Here is a 23,043-nt window from a genome sequence, read left to right on the forward strand (position 1 = left end):
CTTTTCTTTCTAGGATTTTTTGCATTCATTCGCATTTCTCTCTTCTCACCTCATTCTACCCATGCTACCCTACGATACTGGTGTTAAGTTTGACGGTGGATCTAGCCTAAACCATGCGATTTAGGTGCATCCATCCGAGAATTAACATTACTACCAACCGCAAGCCTAGTACCTTAAAGGTGCGTCAAAAGGAGTAGGCCCAACAAAGCCCGAATCCTGTTTGTGGAACCTAGACTTTGTTAAGCCCAATAAGACTAAAGCCAGTGCATATAGTTGAAAAACCTTAGTTACTTCCCCTAAGGTGTACCCGATTCTATTTACTGTTGTTATGTCACATTCATTTCCGAGAGTTTATATCGTCAATCTCAAAACCCCCTGTTGGTTGTCGAGATTAGACCAATTCCTAGGAAACAGATGTCAGAATTTATACCAACAGAATTCGTGTGTGGGAGAAATAAGGTTGGAAGGCATGCATTTCCCAACTCCCATTCCCTATGTGTTATAAACTATACATATGTTGTGACATTCATGCATCATTTAATATTTTTTATTTCAGCCATACATTAATAAGAGCCAATTTTTGGTATGGACATTTGATCTTGATTTTGAGAGTGGATCTCTAATTCGTTTTGAATAACATAATGCAATTGTTTATAGTGAATTGATACCCAAAAGAAAAGGGAGTTATAAGGGGTTGAGATTCCTTTGAATTTTCACATTTCTGGCATTATTTGAAAATAAGTGTGAGATTGCAAAAAAAAAAAATTGTATCCTGCTTGGGACCATCTGTTCCAAGGCAAAAAGTCAAGGCACAAAAGTAAAAACAAAAAAAATAATAATAAAAAATATCCCGCTTGGAAATTCTTTCATTCCAAGGCAAAAGTTAGGGACTTAGAGAAAATAGTCGACTGTAAAATCCAAAAGGAATGGTCGACGACAGATAATGCCCGAAATGTTTTAGTGCAAAGTAAATAATTGTTATGTTATTCATGCTGAATTTTAGGTCCAATCATAATAAAACAAGATCTTATTTCCATACTGATCATTAGCACATTAGATTTGCATTTCTCATCTATGTGCCTATATTCTTCATGCATACAAGTGCAAAGACAGAAAAAAAGCAAAGCACCATTCACATCGTCTTATCAAACAAAAGAAGTGGATGCCTTACAGCAATCAAAAGAGAGTTTGCAGATCACAGTTTTTGACATGGGACAACAACTGCACACGATCCAGGCAAACCAAGCATGTATGGAACGGAAGTGGATGAAATATTTCAAAAAAAAAAAAAACAAAAAAAAAATTTTCTTTTACTCTGTCACCTTCAGGTTCGGGAGGCCTAGGGATTTTCTGTCCTTTGTTTTTAATTTCTTATGTGTTTTATGCATGTTCATTTTGTATTTTATACATGTATCCTCCTACGATGAAGACACTGTGTCTTTCAAAGTGTAGAGGAGACCTATATTTTCAGTTCATTTCACTTATAAAAAAAAAATAATAAGTGTAAAAATAAAAAATAAAAAATGTGTGACAAAAAAAAGTGTCAACTTCTTTACCTTAGTTCAATGTTTTAGTCTCTACATGTTGATTGGTTTATATTTTGCTTGTTGAAATAAAAGTCTTGAATAATATACCATGATTAAGAGATTTAAATGATTTTATGAACTTAGGTATTAAAGTATGACGTAAAATTTTTCTTTAGTAAATATTAATCTTCTATACATTATCTTTGACCTTAGAGAAGCATGAATCCTAACTTAAATAAAGAATAGGAAGGAAAGGGAAACTAAAGCCATAATACTTTATGTTTTGAGTCAATAAAGGATGAGGGTATTTAAAAAAAAATGACAAGGGGGAATAATGGAAATCCGTTCTAAAAACAAAGTGGTACGGAGCATAAAATGCGACCACTTATTATTTACATTTCCACATCTCTCTATAAAAAATAAAAAAAAAAGAAGAAAAAAAAAAAGAAAGAAAATGTGGTATGGAGCATAAAATGCAACCACTTCATAAGAGAGAAATAGGTTACCTAAAAATACCTTGAGATGAGAAACAAAACATGTGTGCTGAAATTGTCCTAAATACTTCCTATTGTGCATTTTAAGGTAGGAGGATTGCTTATCTCATATTTTGAATGACTAGATTTTGTATAGCTATATTGACGATTTTAAATGTCACACTACTTAGTTCATAAAAGACATCAAATCTCTTATCTTTGGTAGATTACTTAAGAAGTCTAAATCAACGAGCAAAAATAAAAATGATCAACATGAAAAGAAAGATGAATGTTTTTGCTTAGGGACAAGCAAAGAGCCAAGTGTGGGAGAATTGATAGCCTCGCAAAGCAGGCAAATTTTGTTATGTTACTTTCATATAATTTGCATGACTGCATGTTGTTTTTATACTTTTTACGTTGGCTCATGTTGTTTTAAAGTGATTATAGGAATAAAATTTAAAAAAAAATAAAAAATAAAAAATGTTTTTATACATAAGAGAGTTGCATGTTTCATCTCTTTTTGAATGTTGCAGATAATAAAATAGTCACCCCATTCTTTTTATTCCCATATGTAAGCTTCTATCTTTAAATAATAATTCATTTTTATGAGCTTTTCATTTATTAACCCAAGGGCAGGAGGCCCAAATAACTAACACAGCAAATAATTTCGAAAGAAAAGCTTTATTGTCTGGTGTTGTCCATGTGTGCAGGAATTAATAAAGACAGAGTCATCGGAATCATTAATGGAAAGAAGAGCAGATACATTGAATAAAAGCTCATGGCCTGATCATAGAAGAGACAGAAAAACAACAACGGCATTTATTCTAGTAGGGGCTATCATCAAATGCCAATTTTCATAGAACCTAGCATCATCATGGGGTAAAGAACCAATTGACATATGCGGGTGTCACAGGGTCCTGCTTCGTTCCTTCGTCTAAATACATGGTGTTTCGATTTTGCCAACGGTCAGCCAAATTGGTCAACAGATACGGTGTTATCAGACCACTCTCAAAGTTATGGGTTCTGGGCACACGCTGTATCACCCCATATTGACGGCTGATCCTGTCGGGAAAATAGACCATGGAACGGTCTAGACTGGCATACAACACATAATTGAGGTGCATACTTCCGGTCGTGACCAGTCTAATCCTCCACCAAGGACAAGTCCACCGAATTGTAGGGTTATCTCCAAAATCGAAGCGTCTCCGAGACTGAGATTGAAAGTTAGCAGGGCCATAGGTTGGAATCAAACGAGTTCAGACTGGAAGAATCAGGCTTAACTTGTCTAGAGCCCAGGCTTGCAGTAATATCAGACAACCGCGATGGTGAACATTAAAGTTGATAATGTGAAGGGCAATATCCCTGACCTAGCACATTGTTTCCCCTATGATCATCATGAAGACAGTACGATGATACATTTGCATATCACGAACAACTGTCAGAAGTCGGAAATCTCCAATTCCAGGTTGACGACTCTTCATGCCATACACATTCAACAGCAAGAAGCAGCAAGCTCGAATCCAAGAGAGATCTAGATCAATGGACAAAACCCTGCTCAAGAAAGGTTCCAAGGGGAGGCCTTGATCCAAGTTTATGCCATCAGAAAGGTAAACCGGACACAAGGCCGCAATCTCAACTAGGTCATACCTAGGACCTGGGGGTAAAGCCGGAGTTTCGTCTTGATCAAGATGATGATCCATCACGGCACACATCTCCTCGTAGGTCGGAGTTACTTCAGAGTCTTCAAACCGAAAAACCATAGTGCTAGGATTAAAATGAGTAACGAGCCAAGATAAGAAACCATAGTCAAGTTTTAAGTCTTTGAAATATTTCAGCCAAACGAGTTGGTTCATAGGAGGAATTCGCCATAGGTCGTCAGGGATGGATTGAACGAAAGATGAGACTCGATTTCTGAAAGCCATGGAAGAAAAGTTGTTTCAAATGCTGTGGGATGAGGAGAGAATGAAGCATGGGATTCCTACTTATAGGAGGGGAAGGCTCCATGAGGTTGAAATGATGATCATCGTCAGCTGGATGGCATCTGTTTTCGGCGGTGATAGAATGTGGATAAGCTTCGTTAAGTTGAAATGATACTCATCACCAACTGGCTGCCATCTGCTTTCGGTTGTGATAGGGTGCGAACGGGCCCCATGGGATTGAAAATTAGCAGTGGAAACATTCGGAGATGCGGCACATGGACAAATGGCGTCTGGATAAAGCGGTAACTCTCATTTTGTGTCAATTCTAGCTTTTATTTTATTGTCTTTTGTCAATTTTGGAATAAAGTAATTGGGCCTGTATGCTCGCATTAACAAGGTGGACCATTCTTGCAAATGAGTGGGGCACCTCTTTTTGTCTCTATGGTTTTGTTTTCTTTGTGCAGGAACAAAGCAAAGTTAAAATAAAATAAAAAAAATCAAAAATAAAAAAAATCAAAGCCCTTAGGCAATTTGGAGTCAATGTGCGGCGCAAAATCATCAACTCTATCAAATTGCCCTCAGGTAAGTATTCTTTCATCCCCGCATCAGGAAGGGTATTCCTGAAAATTTGCTAAAATTTCAAAAAAAAAAAAAAGAAAAAAAATTTGCAATGGATAAAAAAAAATAAAGTTTTCAAAAAAATGCAAAGAAAAGAAAAATAATATTTTCGAGGTTTGCTTAAAAGATAATATTTTTGGTCTCGGGACGGAATTCCAGACTACGGGCAAAAATAAAATCTTTTGTCCTGATGCAAAATTTCAAATTTCAGAGTTTACGATTATTAATGCATGGGGGGCATGTGACGCCCCAACATTTAACAAAGGCAAGATCTGTTTGTATACAGAAATTGCTCGTTTCTCTTCAAATATTTTCAGGCCAACCAGTGATGGTTTCTCGAAGCCGTTTGGTCCCACCGAGCAGTGATGATGTATTGCGAAGCTGTTTGGATCATTTTCCTCGATTAGTGATGGTGTATTTCAAGGCTGATCGAGTCAATTCTCTTACTAATTAGTGATGGTGTATTTCGAAGATGATCATGAAATCCTTCGAGCTAATCAGACCGCGCTTCGGAGGTAACTTCAAGGCCAATCAGACCGTGCTTTGGAGATGATCATCAAAATCCTTCGAGCCAATCAGACCGCGCTTCAGAGGTAACTTTAAGGCCAATCAGACCGTGCTTTGGAGATGATCACAAAATCCTTCGAGCCAATCAGACCGCGCTTCGGAGGTAACTTCAAGGCCAATCAGACCGTGCTTTGGAGATGATCACGAAATCCTTCGAGCGAATCAGACCGCGCTTCGGAAGTAACTTCAAGGCCAATCAGACCGTGCTTTGGAGATGATCACGAAATCCTTCGAGCCAATCAGACCGCGCTTCGGAGGTAACTTCAAGGCCAATCAGACCGTGCTTTGGAGATGATCACGAAATCCTTCGAGCCAATCAGACCGCACTTCGGAGGTAACTTCAAGGCCAATCAGACCGTGCTTTGGAGATGATCACGAAATCCTTCGAGCCAATCAGACCGCGCTTTGGAGGTAACTTCAAGGCCAATCAGACCGTGCTTTGGAGATGATCACAAAATCCTTCGAGCCAATCAGACCGCGCTTCGGAGGTAACTTCAAGGCCAATCAGACCGTGCTTTGGAGATGATCACGAAATCCTTCGAGCCAATCAGACCGCGCTTCGGAGGTAACTTCAAGGCCAATCAGACCGTGCTTTAGAGATGATCACGAAATCCTTCGAGCCAATCAGATCGCGCTTCGGAGGTAACTTCAAGGCCAATCAAACCGATGATCACCAAAATCCTTCGAGCCAATCGGACCGCGCTTCGGAGGTAACTTCAAGGCCAATCAGACCGTGCTTTGGAAATGATCACCAAAATCCTTCGAGCCAATCAGACCGCGCTTCGGAGGTAACTTCAAGGCCAATCAGACCGAGCTTTGGAGTTGATCACAGATCCGACGGGAGCCGACAAAGCCGATCAGACTGAGCTTTGGATGTGTCCACACGATCAAATCAACACAACCAAAATCCTTCGAGCCAATCAGACCGCGCTTCGGAGGTGACTTCAAAGCCAATCAGACCGAGCTTTGGAGTTGATCACATATTCAACGGGAGCCGACAAAGCCGATCAGACTGAGCTTTGGACGTGTCCAGACGATCAAATCAACACAACCAAAATCCTTCGAGCCAATCAAACCGCGCTTCGGAGGTGACTTCAAAGCCGATCAGACCGAGCTTTGGAGTTGATCACAGATCCGACAGGAGCCGACAAAGCCAATCAGACTGAGCTTTGGACGTGACCAGATGATCAAATCAATTTAAATCAAAATCCTTCAAGCCAATCAGACCGAGCTTAGAAGGTATCTTTAAAACCAACCAGACCGAGTTTGGAGATTGTTACCGATCTGACTGGAGCCAACAAAGCCGATCAGACTGAGCTTTGGACGTGACCAGATGATCAAATCAATTCAAATCAAAATCCTTCAAGCCAATCAGACCGAGCTTAGAAGGTGTCTTCAAAACCAATCAGACCGAGTTTGGAGATTGTTACCGATCTGACTGGAGCCAACAAAGCCGATCAGACTGAGCTTTGGACGTGACCAGATGATCAAATTAATTCAAATCAAAATCCTTCAAGCCAATCAGACCGAGCTTAGAAGGTATCTTCAAAACCAATCAGACCGAGTTTTGGAGGTCGTTACCGATCCGACTGGAGCTAACAAAGCCGATCAGACTGAGCTTTGGACGTGACCAGATGATCAAGACAGCTACTTCATTCAGCCCAATATTGAAGGCGCGTCAGTGGGCCACTTTAACATTAATCGTTTATGCAATTAATGCTAAAGTGGGGGGGCAAACTGTTGACGCGTGTTTTTTATGCCCCGCCTGATTCAATGATGATACGAGGATGAATGGGTCAATGCCATCTAGAAGTCTTTTAATCCAAGGATTTAAACAAAAAAATAATAATAATAAACAAAAAAAAAAAAAAGGACGCGTGCTACAGTAGCCGTGTGCTACAGTACCTGTTTGCTACAGTCCTAACCTAACTCTATAAATTCATCTCTTTCTCACAATTTTCACACAACTCTACACAACTTCACAATCCAAAAAAACCCTAAAAAAATACCCTACAGCCACATTCTCTCTAGAAACTCTTGTGAGTTAATTTGGAGGAAAATTGGCATTAGATATCAATTTTAGGTGATTTAAACCATAAAAAGAAAAAAAAATTAAAAGATAAAAAAAAAAACACATCAATCCTTGGAAACAAAGCTTCTGGACATTTGATCCATTTACAATTCTCAATCTGAGGTTCAGGTAATTTTCTTAACATTTTTGTATTTTTTCTTTACATATTTTTGTTTTTTTTTTTAACATGTTCATCAATTTTCCCAGAAATGATCGATGAATAGTAACTTCATCGATGAACAGATTTTCCAGAAATTGATACTATTTACGCACTGTTCACTACTATTCATAACACTGTTCACACACTATTCATGTACTATTCATTATTTTTCCCAGATCGATGAACAGTAACTGTTTGTTCATCAATGAACAGTACTATTCATCAATTTTTCCAGAAATAATAACAAAAAAAATATAAATTTTGTAAAAAAATAAAGTTTAATTTTTTCAATAAATCTGAGAATACCCAACTATGAACAGATTATAATTTAATTGAGCTTAAAATATTAAAATGTGATTATATATATTTATTTGTATGAATTTTATTATTTTATTATTTGTATGAATTTTTATTGGTTTATGGATTTAATTTTTCATTCCATCTGTATATATATTTTTGATTCGGTTTGTTACCCGCCTTTAACCATAAGGCAAGAGCGGGTCATTTATTTATCCCATTATATATTTTTGATTCGGTTTGTCGCCCGCCTTGAATCATAAGGCAAGAGCGGGTCTTTTTATTTATTTGGTTTAATTGCTTTGATTTAATTGCTTTAATTTGAATAATTGTTATGTGATAATTAGATTTGTTTGGGACGATTAAATAATTTTTCAAATAGGAACTCGGTCCAATTTATTTGGGTTGGGTTTAAGTAAATAAATATTTTGGCTTTTCTAACTAAAATAAATTAGAAATCATAGGTTAATAATAGAGGCCGGTTTTTCCGGGCGTCGGCTTCCAACGGGCCGACGTACCCAATTCCCTTACCCAGAATTGCATTGATGCGCCTGACCAATCCTTTTGAAATAATTTGGCCTTAAAACAAAATTGGGTTTAAAATGGAGTCATTTTTATAAAAACGGTCCCATTGCCCAAACAATGGGTGGCGACTCAAAATTGTTTATAAGAACGATTTATCGGCATCGCATCCAAATAAAAATATTTCATCAAAAACACTAAAAGGATGTTTTCGAGTCCTTCGGGGGGATTTTCGGCGAAAACAAGTTCATGCTTTTGATCTTTTACACATTGACATTTGGGGGCCCTATGGGGTCAAATCTATTACAAATGCTTTCTATATGCTCACAATTGTTGATGATATGTCAAGATATACCAGGACTTTCATGTTACATTCAAAAGCACAAGTTCACCAAGCCTTAACCACATTTTTTAACTTTGTTCAAACCCAATTCAATAAAAGAGTCAAAGCAATCCAAACTGATAATGGCAGTGAATTTATTAATTCCAGTTGCATTTCTTTGTTTGAAAATTTAGGCATTGTTCACCAAAAATCCTGTGTGTATTCCCCTCAACAAAATGGAAGAGTTGAGAGGAAACACAAAACCTTAGTTCAAGTAGCCAGGTCCTTAATGTTTCAATCTCATCTTCCTACACATTTCTGGTCTGAGTTGCTCCTTATTGCCACATATATCACAAATAGATTACCTTCAGAACCCCTTCATTGGACCTCTCCATATCAAAACTTATACAATAAAGTCCCTGACCTTTCCTATTTCAGAACCATAGGTTGTCTCTGCTATGCCACAGATGTTACCCCACACAAAACCAAATTTCAAAAGAGAGCTTCTCCTTCAGTATTGATTGGCTACTCAAACCAACATAAAGGGTATAGATTATATAATCTCAAGTCCAAAACCCTTTTTCACTCAAGGGATACTGTCTTTCATGAGCATATATTTCCCTTCTCCAGCAATCATCCAGAATCAGTTGCCCACTCTTCCTTGCCAAAATACATTACTGACCATAATCTTTCTTCTTATTCCCAACCTTTACAAACTGATACACCTTCTCCACCAGCACCTCAAGCCCCTACACAGCACCTTACACCAGAACATACCTTACCAGAACTAGACTCACGATCACCAACTGAACCACTTTAACCAAACCAAAATTCCTCAACACATGGGCATCATTGATTTGCCAAAAGGAAAAAAACCAATTGGGAACAAATGGATCTACAGAATCAAACATAATCCTGATGGGAGCATAGACAGGTATAAAGCAAGGCTTTTAGCTAAGGGGTATAGTCAAATCCCTGGAATTGACTACACTAACACATTTTCTCTTGTTGCTAAATTGGTAACAGTCAGAACCTTCTTATCTATTGCTACTGCAAAGTCATGGCACATTCACCAACTAGATATTAACAATGCATATCTTCATGGTGAAATTACTGAAGATATCTATATGTCACCCCCACCAGGCTATCACAAAGTCCCTGAAGGCAAGGTTTGCAAATTATTGAAGTCCCTCTATAGTCTCAAACAAGCTGGGCGGCAATGAAATAAGGAATTTACTTCCTTTCTTTTATCTTTGGGCTTTATTCAATCACCAAATGACCATTGCTTATTCACACAAGGGTCTGAAAATAATTTCCTATCTTTATTAGTATATGTTGATGACTGTTTAATTGTAGGAAATAATTTCAGTCTCATTTGTGATCTCAAACAATCCTTGCATTCTAGATTCACTATCAAAGATCTTGGGAAAGCCAAATATTTTTTAGGCATTGAAATTGCTAGATCACAGCACGGAATGATTCTTTCTCAACAGCAATTCATCACTAATATAATCTCAGACACTGGTTTATCTACAGCCAAACCAGCACAAACTCCATACAGTCAGGGCACCAAGTTAACAGCTAATATGGATAATTTACTTCCTGATCCTGAACCTTTCAGAAAATTGCTTGGTAGATTACTTTACTTGTCACTCACAAGGCCTGACATTTCCTTTGCTGTATAGCAGTTGAGTCAGTATATGCAAAGTCCTTGATCTTTCCACTACAAAGCTGCTCTGCATATTGTAAAGTATCTTCTCGGCACCTTATCTGTTGGATTATTTTTCCCAAGCAATAACAACTTTCAAATTACTGCATATTCAGATGCAGACTGGGCTGCTTGTGTAGAAACCAGAAAATCTGTCACTGGTTTTTGCATCTTTCTTGGAGATTCTCTCATTTCATGGAAATCCAAGAAACAACAAACTGTTAGTAGATCATCTGCAGAATCAGAATACAGAAGTATGGCCTCTACAGTTTGTGAAATTCAATGGCTCTTCAACCTTCTTAAGGATTTTCATATACCTATCACCCTCCCCATACCTCTTTATTGTGACAATAAAGCTGCCATCCATATTGTTTCTAATCCGGTCTTTCATGAAAGGACAAAACATATTGATATAGATTGTCACATTGTTAGATCCAAATTATCGTCCGGGTTTATAACTACTCCCCACATCTCTTCAAAACGACAACCAGCTGACCTTTTCACCAAACCACTTCCATTTCCTACCTTTCATCATGTCATTCTCAAGCTGGGATTGGCATCACTCTCCCCATCTCCACCTTAAAGGGGGGCTGTACAGAATAATCCATACCTAAATAACTAACTCAACCACCTTACAGCCTATCAACAATCACCACAGCACAGCCCAACAGCAATAACTAATTATTCATTAGCCAATCATTATCCATCATTGCTGATTCAATCATTTCCATTCATTTATTTCAGCAATATAATCCAATGTACAGAATTTATCTACCAATTAGATTTAGACATTTAGCTAAATTCTAGATCATTCTCATTTTGTATATAAATTCACCCTGTAGCGGAACATTAATACTTGAGAAATAAAATATAGAGCAATATTTTTTTCTCCAATATTTGAATTCAAAAGCTGTTCACTTTTGCAATTTTATTTTATGTCGACCTTCATGTCAAGTTTACTATAATTTCGATATTTTATAGCAATAACGCCCTCAATTGCAATAAGTGAAATGAAACTACAAATAAAAAAGTATTTACATCCTTTTCTAAGTATAGTATCTTATTGTTGAATAAATAAAAAAAGTAAAATTTCAAATGTCTATTATATTCACATCTAGTAGATGACACATTTATTGATTTAAAATAATTAAAAAATTATTTATTTTTTATTAAACGAAAAATAAATTAACTATATTATCAATCCAAAAAATTACAAGAACTATGATTTTTTCCTTATAATATAGATAATATAAAAACATACATAATTAAAACATTATATTTTATCAATTCAATTTTTATCCCTTGCTAAGGATTTTTTAGTATATAGTAAAAATTTATTTATTTATTGATTAGCAAATTTTTTTCAAAAATTTAAAAAATTAATTTGCACAACATCAATTGGACAGAATAGTGGTACTTTTTTTCATATTTTTATATTTTAAATCTTTATTAGTGTCATACTATGGTTGGGAAATAAATTTTATTTATAATTTTATCATTGATTACAATTGAAGGTGTTATTGTTATAAATGGTTGAAATTGGGATAAAATTGACAACCAAAGTCAAAATAGAGTAAAATTGCCAAATCTCCTAAAGCTCTAGGTATTACGACATGTTAACCCTTATTTTTCTATTATTAATTGATTAAATTCATTATTGTTCTTAATATATAAATACACACACACATATATATATATATATATATATATATATATATATATATATATATATATATATATATATATATATATACAATTACCAAAACTATCTTTAATTTAAAAGAGAAAAAGAAAAAGAAAAATTGTAATTTCTTCATCTAGATAATCCAGTACAAGTCAGAGTCAGCTACACGTACGCTTTGGTGCATGCGAAATGACATTTCGGAAGAATAGGGTCCCACACTCTATTCACGCTCCGTCCTTTTCTCTTTCTCCTCATCCATTATTAATAGGAGTAGCTAAGCTGTCCCTTTTCTCTCATTATAACCACTAACAGAAAAACCCATTGATACCTTTCCTTGGCCTTCTTCTTTTCAATTTAAAGACTTGTTTCTTGCTTATATCCATTATTACTTCTAAACCTTTCTTTCTTCCTCTCAATTTTCTTGTTTTCTTTTTCAAGAAAATCTAAATATGGTTGCCTTGGTTTCCCAAGAAAATAATGTTCTTCCTTTGGTTTCTCGTACTGGTAGACATTTGCAGCGTTACAGTAAAGGCGGTCGTCGCCAAGTTGTTGGGTTAGTCTCCTTCAATTTTTATTTTCTCTTCTATGGAGAGTAACTGAGGAAGGAATATGAAATTTCAATTCCTATGGAATCTTGATTTCCCCTGATTTTCTTGCTAACTATATTTGACAAAGGGCTTCAAGTTTCCAGCTCTGTGCTTTATATTTAGTTCTAGTTTGATGGATACAAGTGTTGATTATTAGGATTTCTCAAACTTTTATTATAATTAAGGTATTTTGATATCATTAGGTGTTGTTTGGTTACTAATTTAACCTTTGCTTTGGCCTTGTGCAGGTGTATACCATATAGATATAAAACTGAGAAAAAAGATTCCTTGAACATTGAAGAAGAAGGATTTGAAGTTCTTGTGATTAGTTCACAGAAAGGAAAAGGAATGCTATTTCCTAAGGTGCATATTGATTTAACTCGATCACTGTCACAAAAAGAAAATAATTAAGTTAATTAGCTGATACTAAACTCATAGAACTGTTATTTTTCTAATTACTCCACAACTCTAAAGTTTCTCTCAATATTATTCATTTTTAGGGAGGTTGGGAATTGGATGAAACTATAGAACAGGCAGCGTCAAGAGAAACAGTAGAGGAAGCTGGAGTAAGAGGCATTGTTGAGGTTTGTTTTAAAGCATATTATTTAGCTCTTTTACTTTCTATTTCTTGATGTTTTATGCATCTTTTTGAGGTTGGATATTCTTTTTCAGTGTGAATTAGGCAAATGGAGTTTCAAGAGCAAAACACATGATACTTATTATGAAGGATACATGTTCCCTTTACTTGTTCAGGAGCAATTAGATTTCTGGCCTGAGAAAAATGTTCGTGAAAGGAAATGGGTATGCGCCTAATGCTATTCTTATGGAAAAAATTATTACATTTTGATTTCGCTTAATTTAAAATCATAACCTCATAATCCTGAAGAGGACTCATTAGAAAATTACTTTGTCTTTTGTTAATTAATTTGGTTGTTACATTTATTTTGCTTAGTATCAAAACTATCCATAACACAAGATTTGCTAATTTTGTGTATTATTCCATTTGTTTATGTGTAGATGAGTGTCGCAGATGCAAGAGAATGCTGTCAACATTGGTGGATGAAGGAAGCTTTAGATCTATTAGTTAATCGTCTTATTTCACAGGAACAACTTGAAGAAGGAGAAGTGAGGTCTTGCTTTGAAGAGGCTACAAGAGCAACATCCAGAATTTGTAAATAGGCAAATTGTTGAGGAATTCAGCTATTAGAGGGCTTTTTAGGACAGAATATGTGGAAAAGGTTTATAGTAGGAATTGAAATGAACAAGAAAGTGTTTCTTGGTTTCTTTTGTTTTTGCATATTCTTGTTTTCGCTTTCTTGGAGTTTCAGTTCTGAATTCTTGTTAGGTGTTTGTTTAGTGGGAAAACTAGAAAAAAGTTGGATCAAGAAGAGAAAAAGATGTTGATGACATTGTACAACATTTTTTCTATATGCAAAGAATCTTCGAAGGAAAATTTCAATTTTGTCTGATTTTTTAAGTCGGTTAACTGTCTTATGACTTTCAATTTCTCATTGTCTTTGTCATCCAAGATCCATCGGCAAGATTTTCGTGGAACTGTAGACAGGCGTTGACAGAAAGAATCTACATAGAACCTTCTTATGTTTTATTGGAATAACTTGTCAAACTTTATAATAAATTAATTGCTTAGGAATATATCAGTATGAAAAAAAGAAAAATGAAAATTGCAACCATTACAAGTTTTAATTAGTTAGAGGAAGTTGGAGTGGAAATTGTTATTCTTGTTCTTAATATATGCTCTGTATCTAACGAGCTCTGCAGTTGTGTTTAGAGTTTACTTGTTACTCTAGTTACGAGAGCCTAATTGATCGGAAAAATACAGTGAGCTACTCAGCAGGGAATTATCATGTTTTTGTAAAGTTCATTAAATTGGTAATAATTTTTATAGAGGAGAAAATACCGTGAGCTACTCAGCAGAGAATTATCCTGTTTTTGTAAAGTTCATTAGATTGGTAATAATTTTTATAGAGGAGAAAATTTAAATTCGAGATCTCTTTTTCTAACTGAGAGATTTCTTTTTCTCCGCACTTTTTATAAGAGGTAGTAAACCAGACAGACATAACTAGTTTTTAAAAGTGGTTTTATTTTACTTTCTTTTCTTTTTTCTAATTGGCTTTAGAAAACCATAAATAACAAAAGCTAAAAATATTTACTAAATGTTGAATATTATTAAATAGAATTGAATGCTAGGTAATTGCTGCAGAAATTTCGTTTCATAAGTTTGTGTCATTCTTTAAATGAGATTTCATTCACTTAATTTTATTCCAAAAGCAATCCATGAATTTTTATTTTCTAATTTTCTAATTAAATTATAGAATGTGAATTTCATGGACTTTGAAAATTCACTGATTTCATATTCTATTAATTCAAGTGAATTAGTGTTTAAAATTTTTCATCATTTCTAAAATTTCGCATTTATGGCTAGATCTTTTTTATATATTTTTTTATATTTACGACGGATAACTACCGAACTTAATAGATAAATTTTATTTGAAAATATAATTCATGGTATGCCCATCTAATACTTTGGTATATCACATACTCTTTTATTATAATTAATTTATTATTATTATTGTCATTATTGTTATTATTATTGTTGTTATCATTTTTTTTTTTTTTTGAAAAGGGTTATTTTTGTTGTTATTGTTATAATTATTATTAGATGTTACGCATAATAGTATATTGATAGGAGGATGATGGATTAGGCCCAGTTTGCACGTTTACCAATATTTCCACCAAAACAGTGGGTAGCCCACTGATAATGGTTGCATGAAGAATATTTTTATGGGTTTATTTATATATACAATTTTATAAACTCCCAAGTTTAAGTTACATTAAAATAAATAAAAAATAAAAAAGAAGGATAGTGAATGGAATATCGATTGAATAATAACTCCATCCATACATAACTTGCTTGCTATTTATTTATTTATTTATTTATTATGTTTTAGGTTAAAAAGTATTTAAGAGAAAATTATATTCGGAAATGTATCATTAATTAAATTAAAATCAAATAATAGTTTTAGTCCCAATTGTATGTTAAATATTAAGGAGACCATTCAGATCATTCTAATAGGAATAACTTTTCCAACCGCTAGATTACAATTTATATTGAGATGAGTACAATTTTTATTAATATATATCAGATAAGAGTCATTTTATTTTATTTTATTTTATTTATCCTAAAGGATGGTCAATGGGTTAAATTAACATAATGTGTTAAATGAACATAATAGGTTAAAAAATAGGATAGCTCTCCTAACTTGTTAAATTTGTGAAAATATTTATGGGCAAGAGAATTCGAATTCATGATATCAGATCACATATTATTGACAAGTATAATTTTAAATTTAATAACTTGATAGAACTAGGGGTATAAATGAGTCAAGTCGGCTTACAAGTTGTTGAAGCTCGACTCTAAAAAAGTTCGAAAAAGTCGATTCGAATTTAATGATGTTTAGTTTGAAAGCTCCTCGAGTCTTATTGAGTTTCTATAAAATATATATATATATATATATATATATATATATATATATATATATATATAAATTCAAACATAGGCAGAAGAACGAAATTTTTAGAAGGAAATGCATGCAGGGAGAATAATACTTCTTGCCATTTTAAGTCCCAATAAATGAAAGGAAGAGAAACTTGAGGAAGGCAAAATAAAGAAAATGGCAAATGGGCTTTGGCCCAGTTGAGCTGAATTTAGTCTTTCTCTTATACATGATTGTTTGAATCATTATATGATGAATTAAAAAGGGCTTGTAGATGAGGCAGCAAGCGCAAGGCGTAGAATATCTGAAAATGACCTCATCAAGAGGTTAATGTTAATGTTGGGACGACAGTGACATAGAGACAAACGTCAATAAATCTTAAACGACATTATTGAATGTGACGTCTGCTCTTTACAATCTCTGTCCCTTATTTGTTGTTAAGAGAAAAAAACCAAAAACCCATTATGGCTAACTTCCAATCTAACCAAACAAAAGCACCCACATGTGAATGTGTGTTCGTGACCATACCTTTTAAGGCTCTCGTTGGAGACCATTTTCTTCAACATTAACTCCAAATGCCCCACACTATACTTGGTTCATACACTATACAGGTGTGTTTGACTATATATATATATATATATATATATATATATATTTTTTTTTTTTTTTGTATTTTTCCTGTTGAATATTGATATATATTTTTTGATACATTATACTGGTTCTTTAGTTCGGATTTTTTAACCCTTTTTTTAACAATTTTAAACTTATTCTTTGGCTTCATGAAAACAAATGGAATCGAAAAAAAGATTTTATTTCTACGGAAACCAAAACTAAATGTTTTGAAAAATCTAAACTGAACTTGTTTGATTTAGTCACAGAAATTTGTTAACATGTATTGCTTAATCTTCAGAATTTAATTTTTAGATTAAATTTGAATTCAGTGGATAACATTTTAACTTATGGAAGCTCAGAAGATTGTAAGAGGGATTTTAACGTAGAGCTACCAAACTGTAATTTATTTCACCAAAATAATAAAGAAAGCAAACGAGAGAATGACAGTCTTTGAACTAATTTCAGTTTACATATTATTCACGTCTCATAATAGTAGTAGAGGTGGCCATGGTTCCGAAATCGCCGGTTTTGATTTCAGAATCGAATCGAAAATTGACGGTTCCAGTTACGGTTTAAAACTGAACGGTTACGGTTTTGGTTCCGGTTCCTTAACGGTTTTAAAACCGACGGTTCCAGCCGGTCCTCCGACTGATTTTTCGGCGAATCGCATAATTGTAAAATAAAAAAGTAGAGAATATTTTTTCTTCAAAATTTAAAATTTAAAATTTTGTGAAATAATTTCTAAAAAAAAATACCTTAAAAATTAAAAAATGCTTAAACTTAATTTATTTTTTTATTTTTAAAAAAGTCTTCAACTTAATTTATTTTTTGTTTAAAAAAGTCTTCAACTTAATTTTGTGTGAGGGGATTGTAAATGGAATGAAGTATTTATAATAAATCTAAAAAATCAGTTTTCTACAAATACCCTTAAAACTAGCTGTTATGTAGTTATTTATAGTTGTTAGGAGGAGTAATTTGAGAATTTCACAAAACTATTTGAAAAAAAAAAAGCTGCGGTTCCAGCCGTTTAATATAAAATTTAAAATCTGCTTAGAACCGTCAGTTTCAACTGTCGGTTCTAACAGGCTGGAAAAGCCGTCGGTTCTGTACGGTTTCAGCCGATTCTTGGAACTGTTGGTTCATGGTTCCAAAAATAGTGGAACCAGAACCAAACCATAGACCATCGATTTCGGTTCCAATTCCTACCGGTTTAGAACCGATGATTCCAATTCTGAAAACCATAATATGGCTGGATCGTGAGCATGTATTTTTTTATATATAATCTATAAATTCGAATTCTAAACAAATGCGTCACAGAATGGTAATCGGTCACCATTACCATTCTAGGTAAAGATAAAGAACCCTCCAGGGTTTTACACATTGATTTAACCATTGAAAGTTAATTTTTTAGACGAAAAGACTATTTTATTAATTTAACAGATCAAAACCTCAGAGACATTTAAATTAGTTTTTGTAAATATAAAGGTTAAGTAGTTAATTGAACCATACATTTGGCACTAAAATTATTTTTCCCTCTTCTTAAAATCTTGGCCGAAGTAATTTTGTTTTAATGCAGTAAATTTATTTGTAATTATAAGTGAAAGAAAAATTGATCAGACATTATGATATGCAAAATAGTACTCTCTCTGTCTCAAAATATAAGTCGTTTAAGGTTTTTGTACAAGAATTAAGGAAGCAATTAATTCTCCTAGATTATAAAAAATTCAAGGGTAATTTTACCAAATTATTCTTTATCTCAAAACTAATAGTTGCTTATGAAGTATTTATTATAGTGTAAACAAGGACAACATTGAAAAAACATCATTTATTACTTTTTGAAATATGCAAAACGACTTATATTTTGAGACAGAATAACAAACCAAAAATGACTTATATTTTGGGATAGAGGGAGTAAGATCTTTTTCTTTACCTATAAAGATCCTAACTTTTTTTTATTATTTTTTAAAATTTAGAGTGTTAATTAAATTTTTTTTTTGACCTTTTTAGCAATTGCGCTTTTAAAAATTAAACTTATATTTTAATTTTATAGAGATTGATGTCGATTATCACTCGTACAAACACATTAATGAAGGAGAATTATATAAAATTTTAATTATGATTAATTATCCACTACTAATTAAATGTTCGGGCCTTATACTAGGCTTTGTTTAGTAATAACTTTCAATGTACTGTATAGTATTTTGATTCTACAGCTACAATTTATAATGTTCAATGATATATCTTTTATATTAGTATTTATAGTTTGAAAAATCAGATTATGAAATGTTGCTTCTTTTAATATTTGATGAAATAATAACAATTAACTTTAATCTAACTGATTGAAGGTAAAACGCTAGCCATTCCATAGGTTTTATTCCATACTAGATTTTTAAGTAACTTTTAGGTTTTAATCATTAAAAATAGGAAATATCAGTTTTTTATAGTGTTTAATAATATAGCGTTTGAACTGGTTTTTAGAAGTTAAAATTATTTTTCGTAAAATTTTAAAAGCTACACATTAAATGAGTTAGACTCTGTTTGCCAACAACGTTTGAGGAAGCACTTAGTGTTTTGACCACGTTAAAATACTATTTTTATAAATTATATGGTTCGGTAAAGTAATATATAAAATAATTGTTAATGAATAATATAATATTTATTAAAATGTTAACCCACCTGTGCAGCGTTTCCATTTTTTGATTGAAATGTTTTAACAGCTTTGTCCTTAATTAAACTATATTAACCTTAGTTTAAAGCCTTTCTTTCTAATGGTTGCTATTAATTCATTATTAAATTATTTTATTTAAATTTTTGTGTAAAATAATGTAATCTATACTTGTAGTTCAACTGTATAAATTGAAATTATTATCATTTCTAAAATGATCATATAATTTTCTCACATATTATATTATTTTAATAAAACATTATATAAATTATCTCTTTATTTTATAATGAGTTCACTTCTATAGTGATAAGTTAAAATTCTAACTCAATATTTAAATTTTCTTTTTAGTTATTTTAAATTCAACTAATCAAACAATTATTTTTATCAATTACTTTTACTTTAAATATCTACTATCTAACAGCTAATATCTAACTAGTAAAACTATTAGGAGCTACTAAAACAACTACTAGTACTGAATATGTCTTTAACCTTTTATAAAATGTTCTCTTAACTTATAAAAGTTAATTTAAACGTTATGTTACCAAATACTATGAAAAATAGTATTTGACATTTGACTAGGCAAAATATTAAAAACGATTTAAAAAGTTATTGTTGAACACAGTTTTAAACAGCTAAATACTATTAAAATAGCTAACGGTTATCAAAATAATTAATTTTGCCAAACATGATGAGAATCTATTTTTATGATATATATAGGAAAAATCTTAATGTTGAATTAATGTTCTACTTAGGTTTCGATTACAAACAATTAAAATTTTATATCGAATTTTGACGATATTAGTACAACCATTATGTGTATATATCTATTAAAGATTTACTATGTGAGAATTGTAAAAATCAATGCGGTTGGCATAAAGTAGTGAAAGTGCCTTTTCGCAAATTTTTTGTAGCTCTATAATTTTTATTTTCAATTAAATAAAGTTCAACACTTTTTCTTGAATTTTCTTTTTCTTTGTTGTATTTTATCAATTCATCAATTTAGCCTTTTTGAGGAAATCGATTTCTTTTCCCTTCTAGCAAAGCACCAAAAAGTAAAAAGTGGGTGCAACAATGCGATGGACACAGTTGTTTTACTGTCTTCACTTGCAAAAGCTCTCAATTATATACTTTAATTAATAGGCAGAAAACAAGTATCGATGCACGTTAGTAAGACATAGCCCAGTGATAAATGCATTAAGAATTTCAATACTAAAAAAAAAATGTATTATTAAAAAATTTTTATTTAAATATATTTTTGTTCGAGTATAAAGACATATGTAAAAAAAAAAAAAAAAAGCCAAACTAATTAATAACTTATTTCATAAGCTATAATATTAACAAATTTAATTAAAAGCACCATAAGTATATATGTACGTATGTATATTCATCAAAATCAACGGCCCAGACTTGCCACCACCACATATATATCCTGTCTCTCTGTTTCTGTAGAGTAGCTTGTTTAGAAATGGCAAAAACACGTTTTATCTTCACGTTCCTACTCTTTCTCCTTCCCATTACTTCACCTTCCTCCACCGACTCCTTTGTCTTCTTTGGCTGCACTCAACAAAAATACTTACCAGACTCACCTTACGAGTCAAACATCAACTCATTACTGACTTCTCTTGTCAACTCAGCCACTTATTCTTCCTACAACAACTACACCATCATGGGCTCCAGCCCACAAGACGTCGTCTACGGCCTTTTCCAATGCCGTGGTGACCTTTCAATGCCAGATTGCGCCACCTGCGTAGCCAAAGCAGTGAGTCAACTCGGTGGTTTATGCTCTGAAACTTGCGGCGGAGCACTTCAGCTTCAAGGCTGTTACGTTAAGTATGATAATGCTACGTTTTTAGGCGTTGAGGATAAGACTGTTGTTTTAAAAAAATGTGGGCCCTCTATTGGGTATGATACGGCTGCGATGAGTATTAGAGATGCTGTATTTTCGGGCCTGCTTAGGACCGGCGCGCCATATCGGGCTGGCGGGTCTGGAGAGGTTCAGGGTTTGGCCCAATGTGTCGGAGATTTGAGCGTCGAAGAATGTCAGGATTGTTTGACGGAGGCTATTACACGGTTGAAAGGTGACTGTGGTACGGCGGTTTACGGTGATATGTTCTTGGCTAAGTGTTATGCCAGGTATTCTACAGGGGGTGCTCATTCTTTTACCAAGAATCATAGTGGTAAGTCAATTTTAAAATTTTAATTCATTTTGGGTATGAAATTTTAATTATTCAATGTATTAATAGTTACTTTTATACATTCTTGTGTCAATTTTACTAAGATAGGATCCAATAATTATCTAATGATAGGAAATTAATTAATTTGGACAATAATTATGTAAGTGAAATAATGAAAAATTTGCAAATGATAGTTTACCCTAGAATCTAGATAAACCTCAATCTCAATTTTCATTTAATTTTTAGTTTCTACCAAAAATAGTGAATAATTTATTTAATTATGTTGAGCTAGATAAATCTGTCAATGAGGGTGAGAAGACATTTGCAATTATCATTGGACTATTGGCTGGAGTGGCTTTAGTAATTATTTTCCTCATGTTCTTAAGAAAGGTGTTTGGAGGAAATGGTAAAATCTTTAACCCTTTCTATTATTATTATTATTATTTTCTTTTTCTTGATTACTTTGGTCTCATGTCTAATATAATTTCTATTAGTTTGAGAATTAAAAATGGTAATAATTCTCATGCAGGTAAATAAAGTTTGGAATATTTTCAAACACAAAGGCATAGCCCTCACCAGTACTCCACCTTCTCAAGTGATTTACTATTCTTCTTTTTTGATTCAAGATGTTAACTTTTCTCCTTTGTGCCCTAGTTAAGATTTTTTTTTTTTTTTTTTTATTTTTTAATTTTATACTATGGGAAAGATGGCTTTATAAGGAAAGATGTGATGAACCCAAATGAAAAGATTTAAAAGGAGGGTGAGATTCCAAAATCTTCTCACCACTCCACTTGACAAAGTTGTATTGTCCAATGTGAAAAAAATATGATATTCTTTTTGTAAAGGTACAAAAGACGGTTTCTTTTTTCTTGGTGACTGTGTGGTGTTTGTGTTGTTTTATCTTTTGGCTAAGAAACAAATTCCTTTTTATGATTCATTTTTGTAACAGTATTCTATGAGTAGGAGTGGGCATGTCATTGTGATTTTGTACTACCGAAGGATCTAATATGCTTCAGAAAACCAATTCAAACAGAAAGTTAATTAGGGTTCACTTGCAACCAATGCACTTTCATATCCTTTATCAATTTTTTTTTTTTAAATGCCTAATTCATAATTTTATTCTCGAAAATTCGTTGTTTCTCCGAATGGCTCCCTCAATTTTGTATCAGTTCTATGACGACCCTGGACTTGAAATTTCTTCAGTAACAATGCTCTTGGTCACAATGGAAAAAGTAAGTGTAATACACGCACAGTGACATGGATTTTGTAACGACATGCGTATTTTTATTTAAATTCACATGGAAAATAAGACGTTGATTTTACGAAAAGTTAGTTTCCCTCCTTTCCTCCTCTATTTTCATTTCTCAAAGCCTCCAAAGCTCAAAAACACTTCAATCCATAAATCATTCTCGTGAGATATTACTATTTTCATTTCATATCTTTTACCAATTAAAAAAAAAAATCAAAAAGAGATCCAATGAGTTAGAATAACATATATAATTTAATTGAAAAATCATTGCATTATGGAAGCTGGAAATTGAAAAGGGTAATACACAATTTCATAACATTTAACACACTACAAAAAAAAAAAAAAATTATTGTGATATATCAAAAACTTTTAAT

The 23,043-nt window shown here is 33.0% G+C and overlaps 2 protein-coding genes across 3 annotated transcripts; both read left to right on the forward strand.

The window, feature by feature from the left end:
* The first annotated feature begins 12,158 nt into the window (after positions 1 to 12,158).
* Positions 12,159 to 13,916, forward strand: LOC105645429 (nudix hydrolase 18, mitochondrial). Its single transcript, XM_012231033.4, has 5 exons — positions 12,159 to 12,420; positions 12,703 to 12,817; positions 12,955 to 13,038; positions 13,127 to 13,255; positions 13,472 to 13,916. Exons 1-5 carry the CDS (start codon positions 12,317 to 12,319, stop codon positions 13,631 to 13,633), a joined length of 594 nt encoding a protein of 197 aa, XP_012086423.1. The 5' UTR covers positions 12,159 to 12,316; the 3' UTR covers positions 13,634 to 13,916.
* A 6,750-nt stretch (positions 13,917 to 20,666) lies between these two features.
* PDLP7 (plasmodesmata-located protein 7) lies at positions 20,667 to 22,288 on the forward strand. 2 transcript variants are annotated; one of them, XM_012231031.4, is made up of 3 exons: positions 20,672 to 21,423; positions 21,713 to 21,826; positions 21,950 to 22,288. In XM_012231031.4, the coding sequence occupies exons 1-3, from the start codon at positions 20,712 to 20,714 to the stop codon at positions 21,955 to 21,957; spliced, it is 834 nt and encodes a 277-aa protein (XP_012086421.1). In that variant the 5' UTR covers positions 20,672 to 20,711; the 3' UTR covers positions 21,958 to 22,288. The 2 variants fall into 2 exon arrangements, with proteins under 2 accessions (XP_089576674.1, XP_012086421.1); XM_089720548.1 differs by lacking the exon at positions 21,713 to 21,826 and having other exon boundaries at positions 20,667 to 21,423.
* The last annotated feature ends 755 nt before the right edge of the window (positions 22,289 to 23,043 follow it).

Source organism: Jatropha curcas, chromosome 4, assembly GCF_041381405.1.
Source record: "Jatropha curcas cultivar XTBG-Jc1 chromosome 4, XTBG_Jcur_1.0, whole genome shotgun sequence".
Classification (NCBI taxonomy): domain Eukaryota; kingdom Viridiplantae; phylum Streptophyta; class Magnoliopsida; order Malpighiales; family Euphorbiaceae; genus Jatropha; species Jatropha curcas.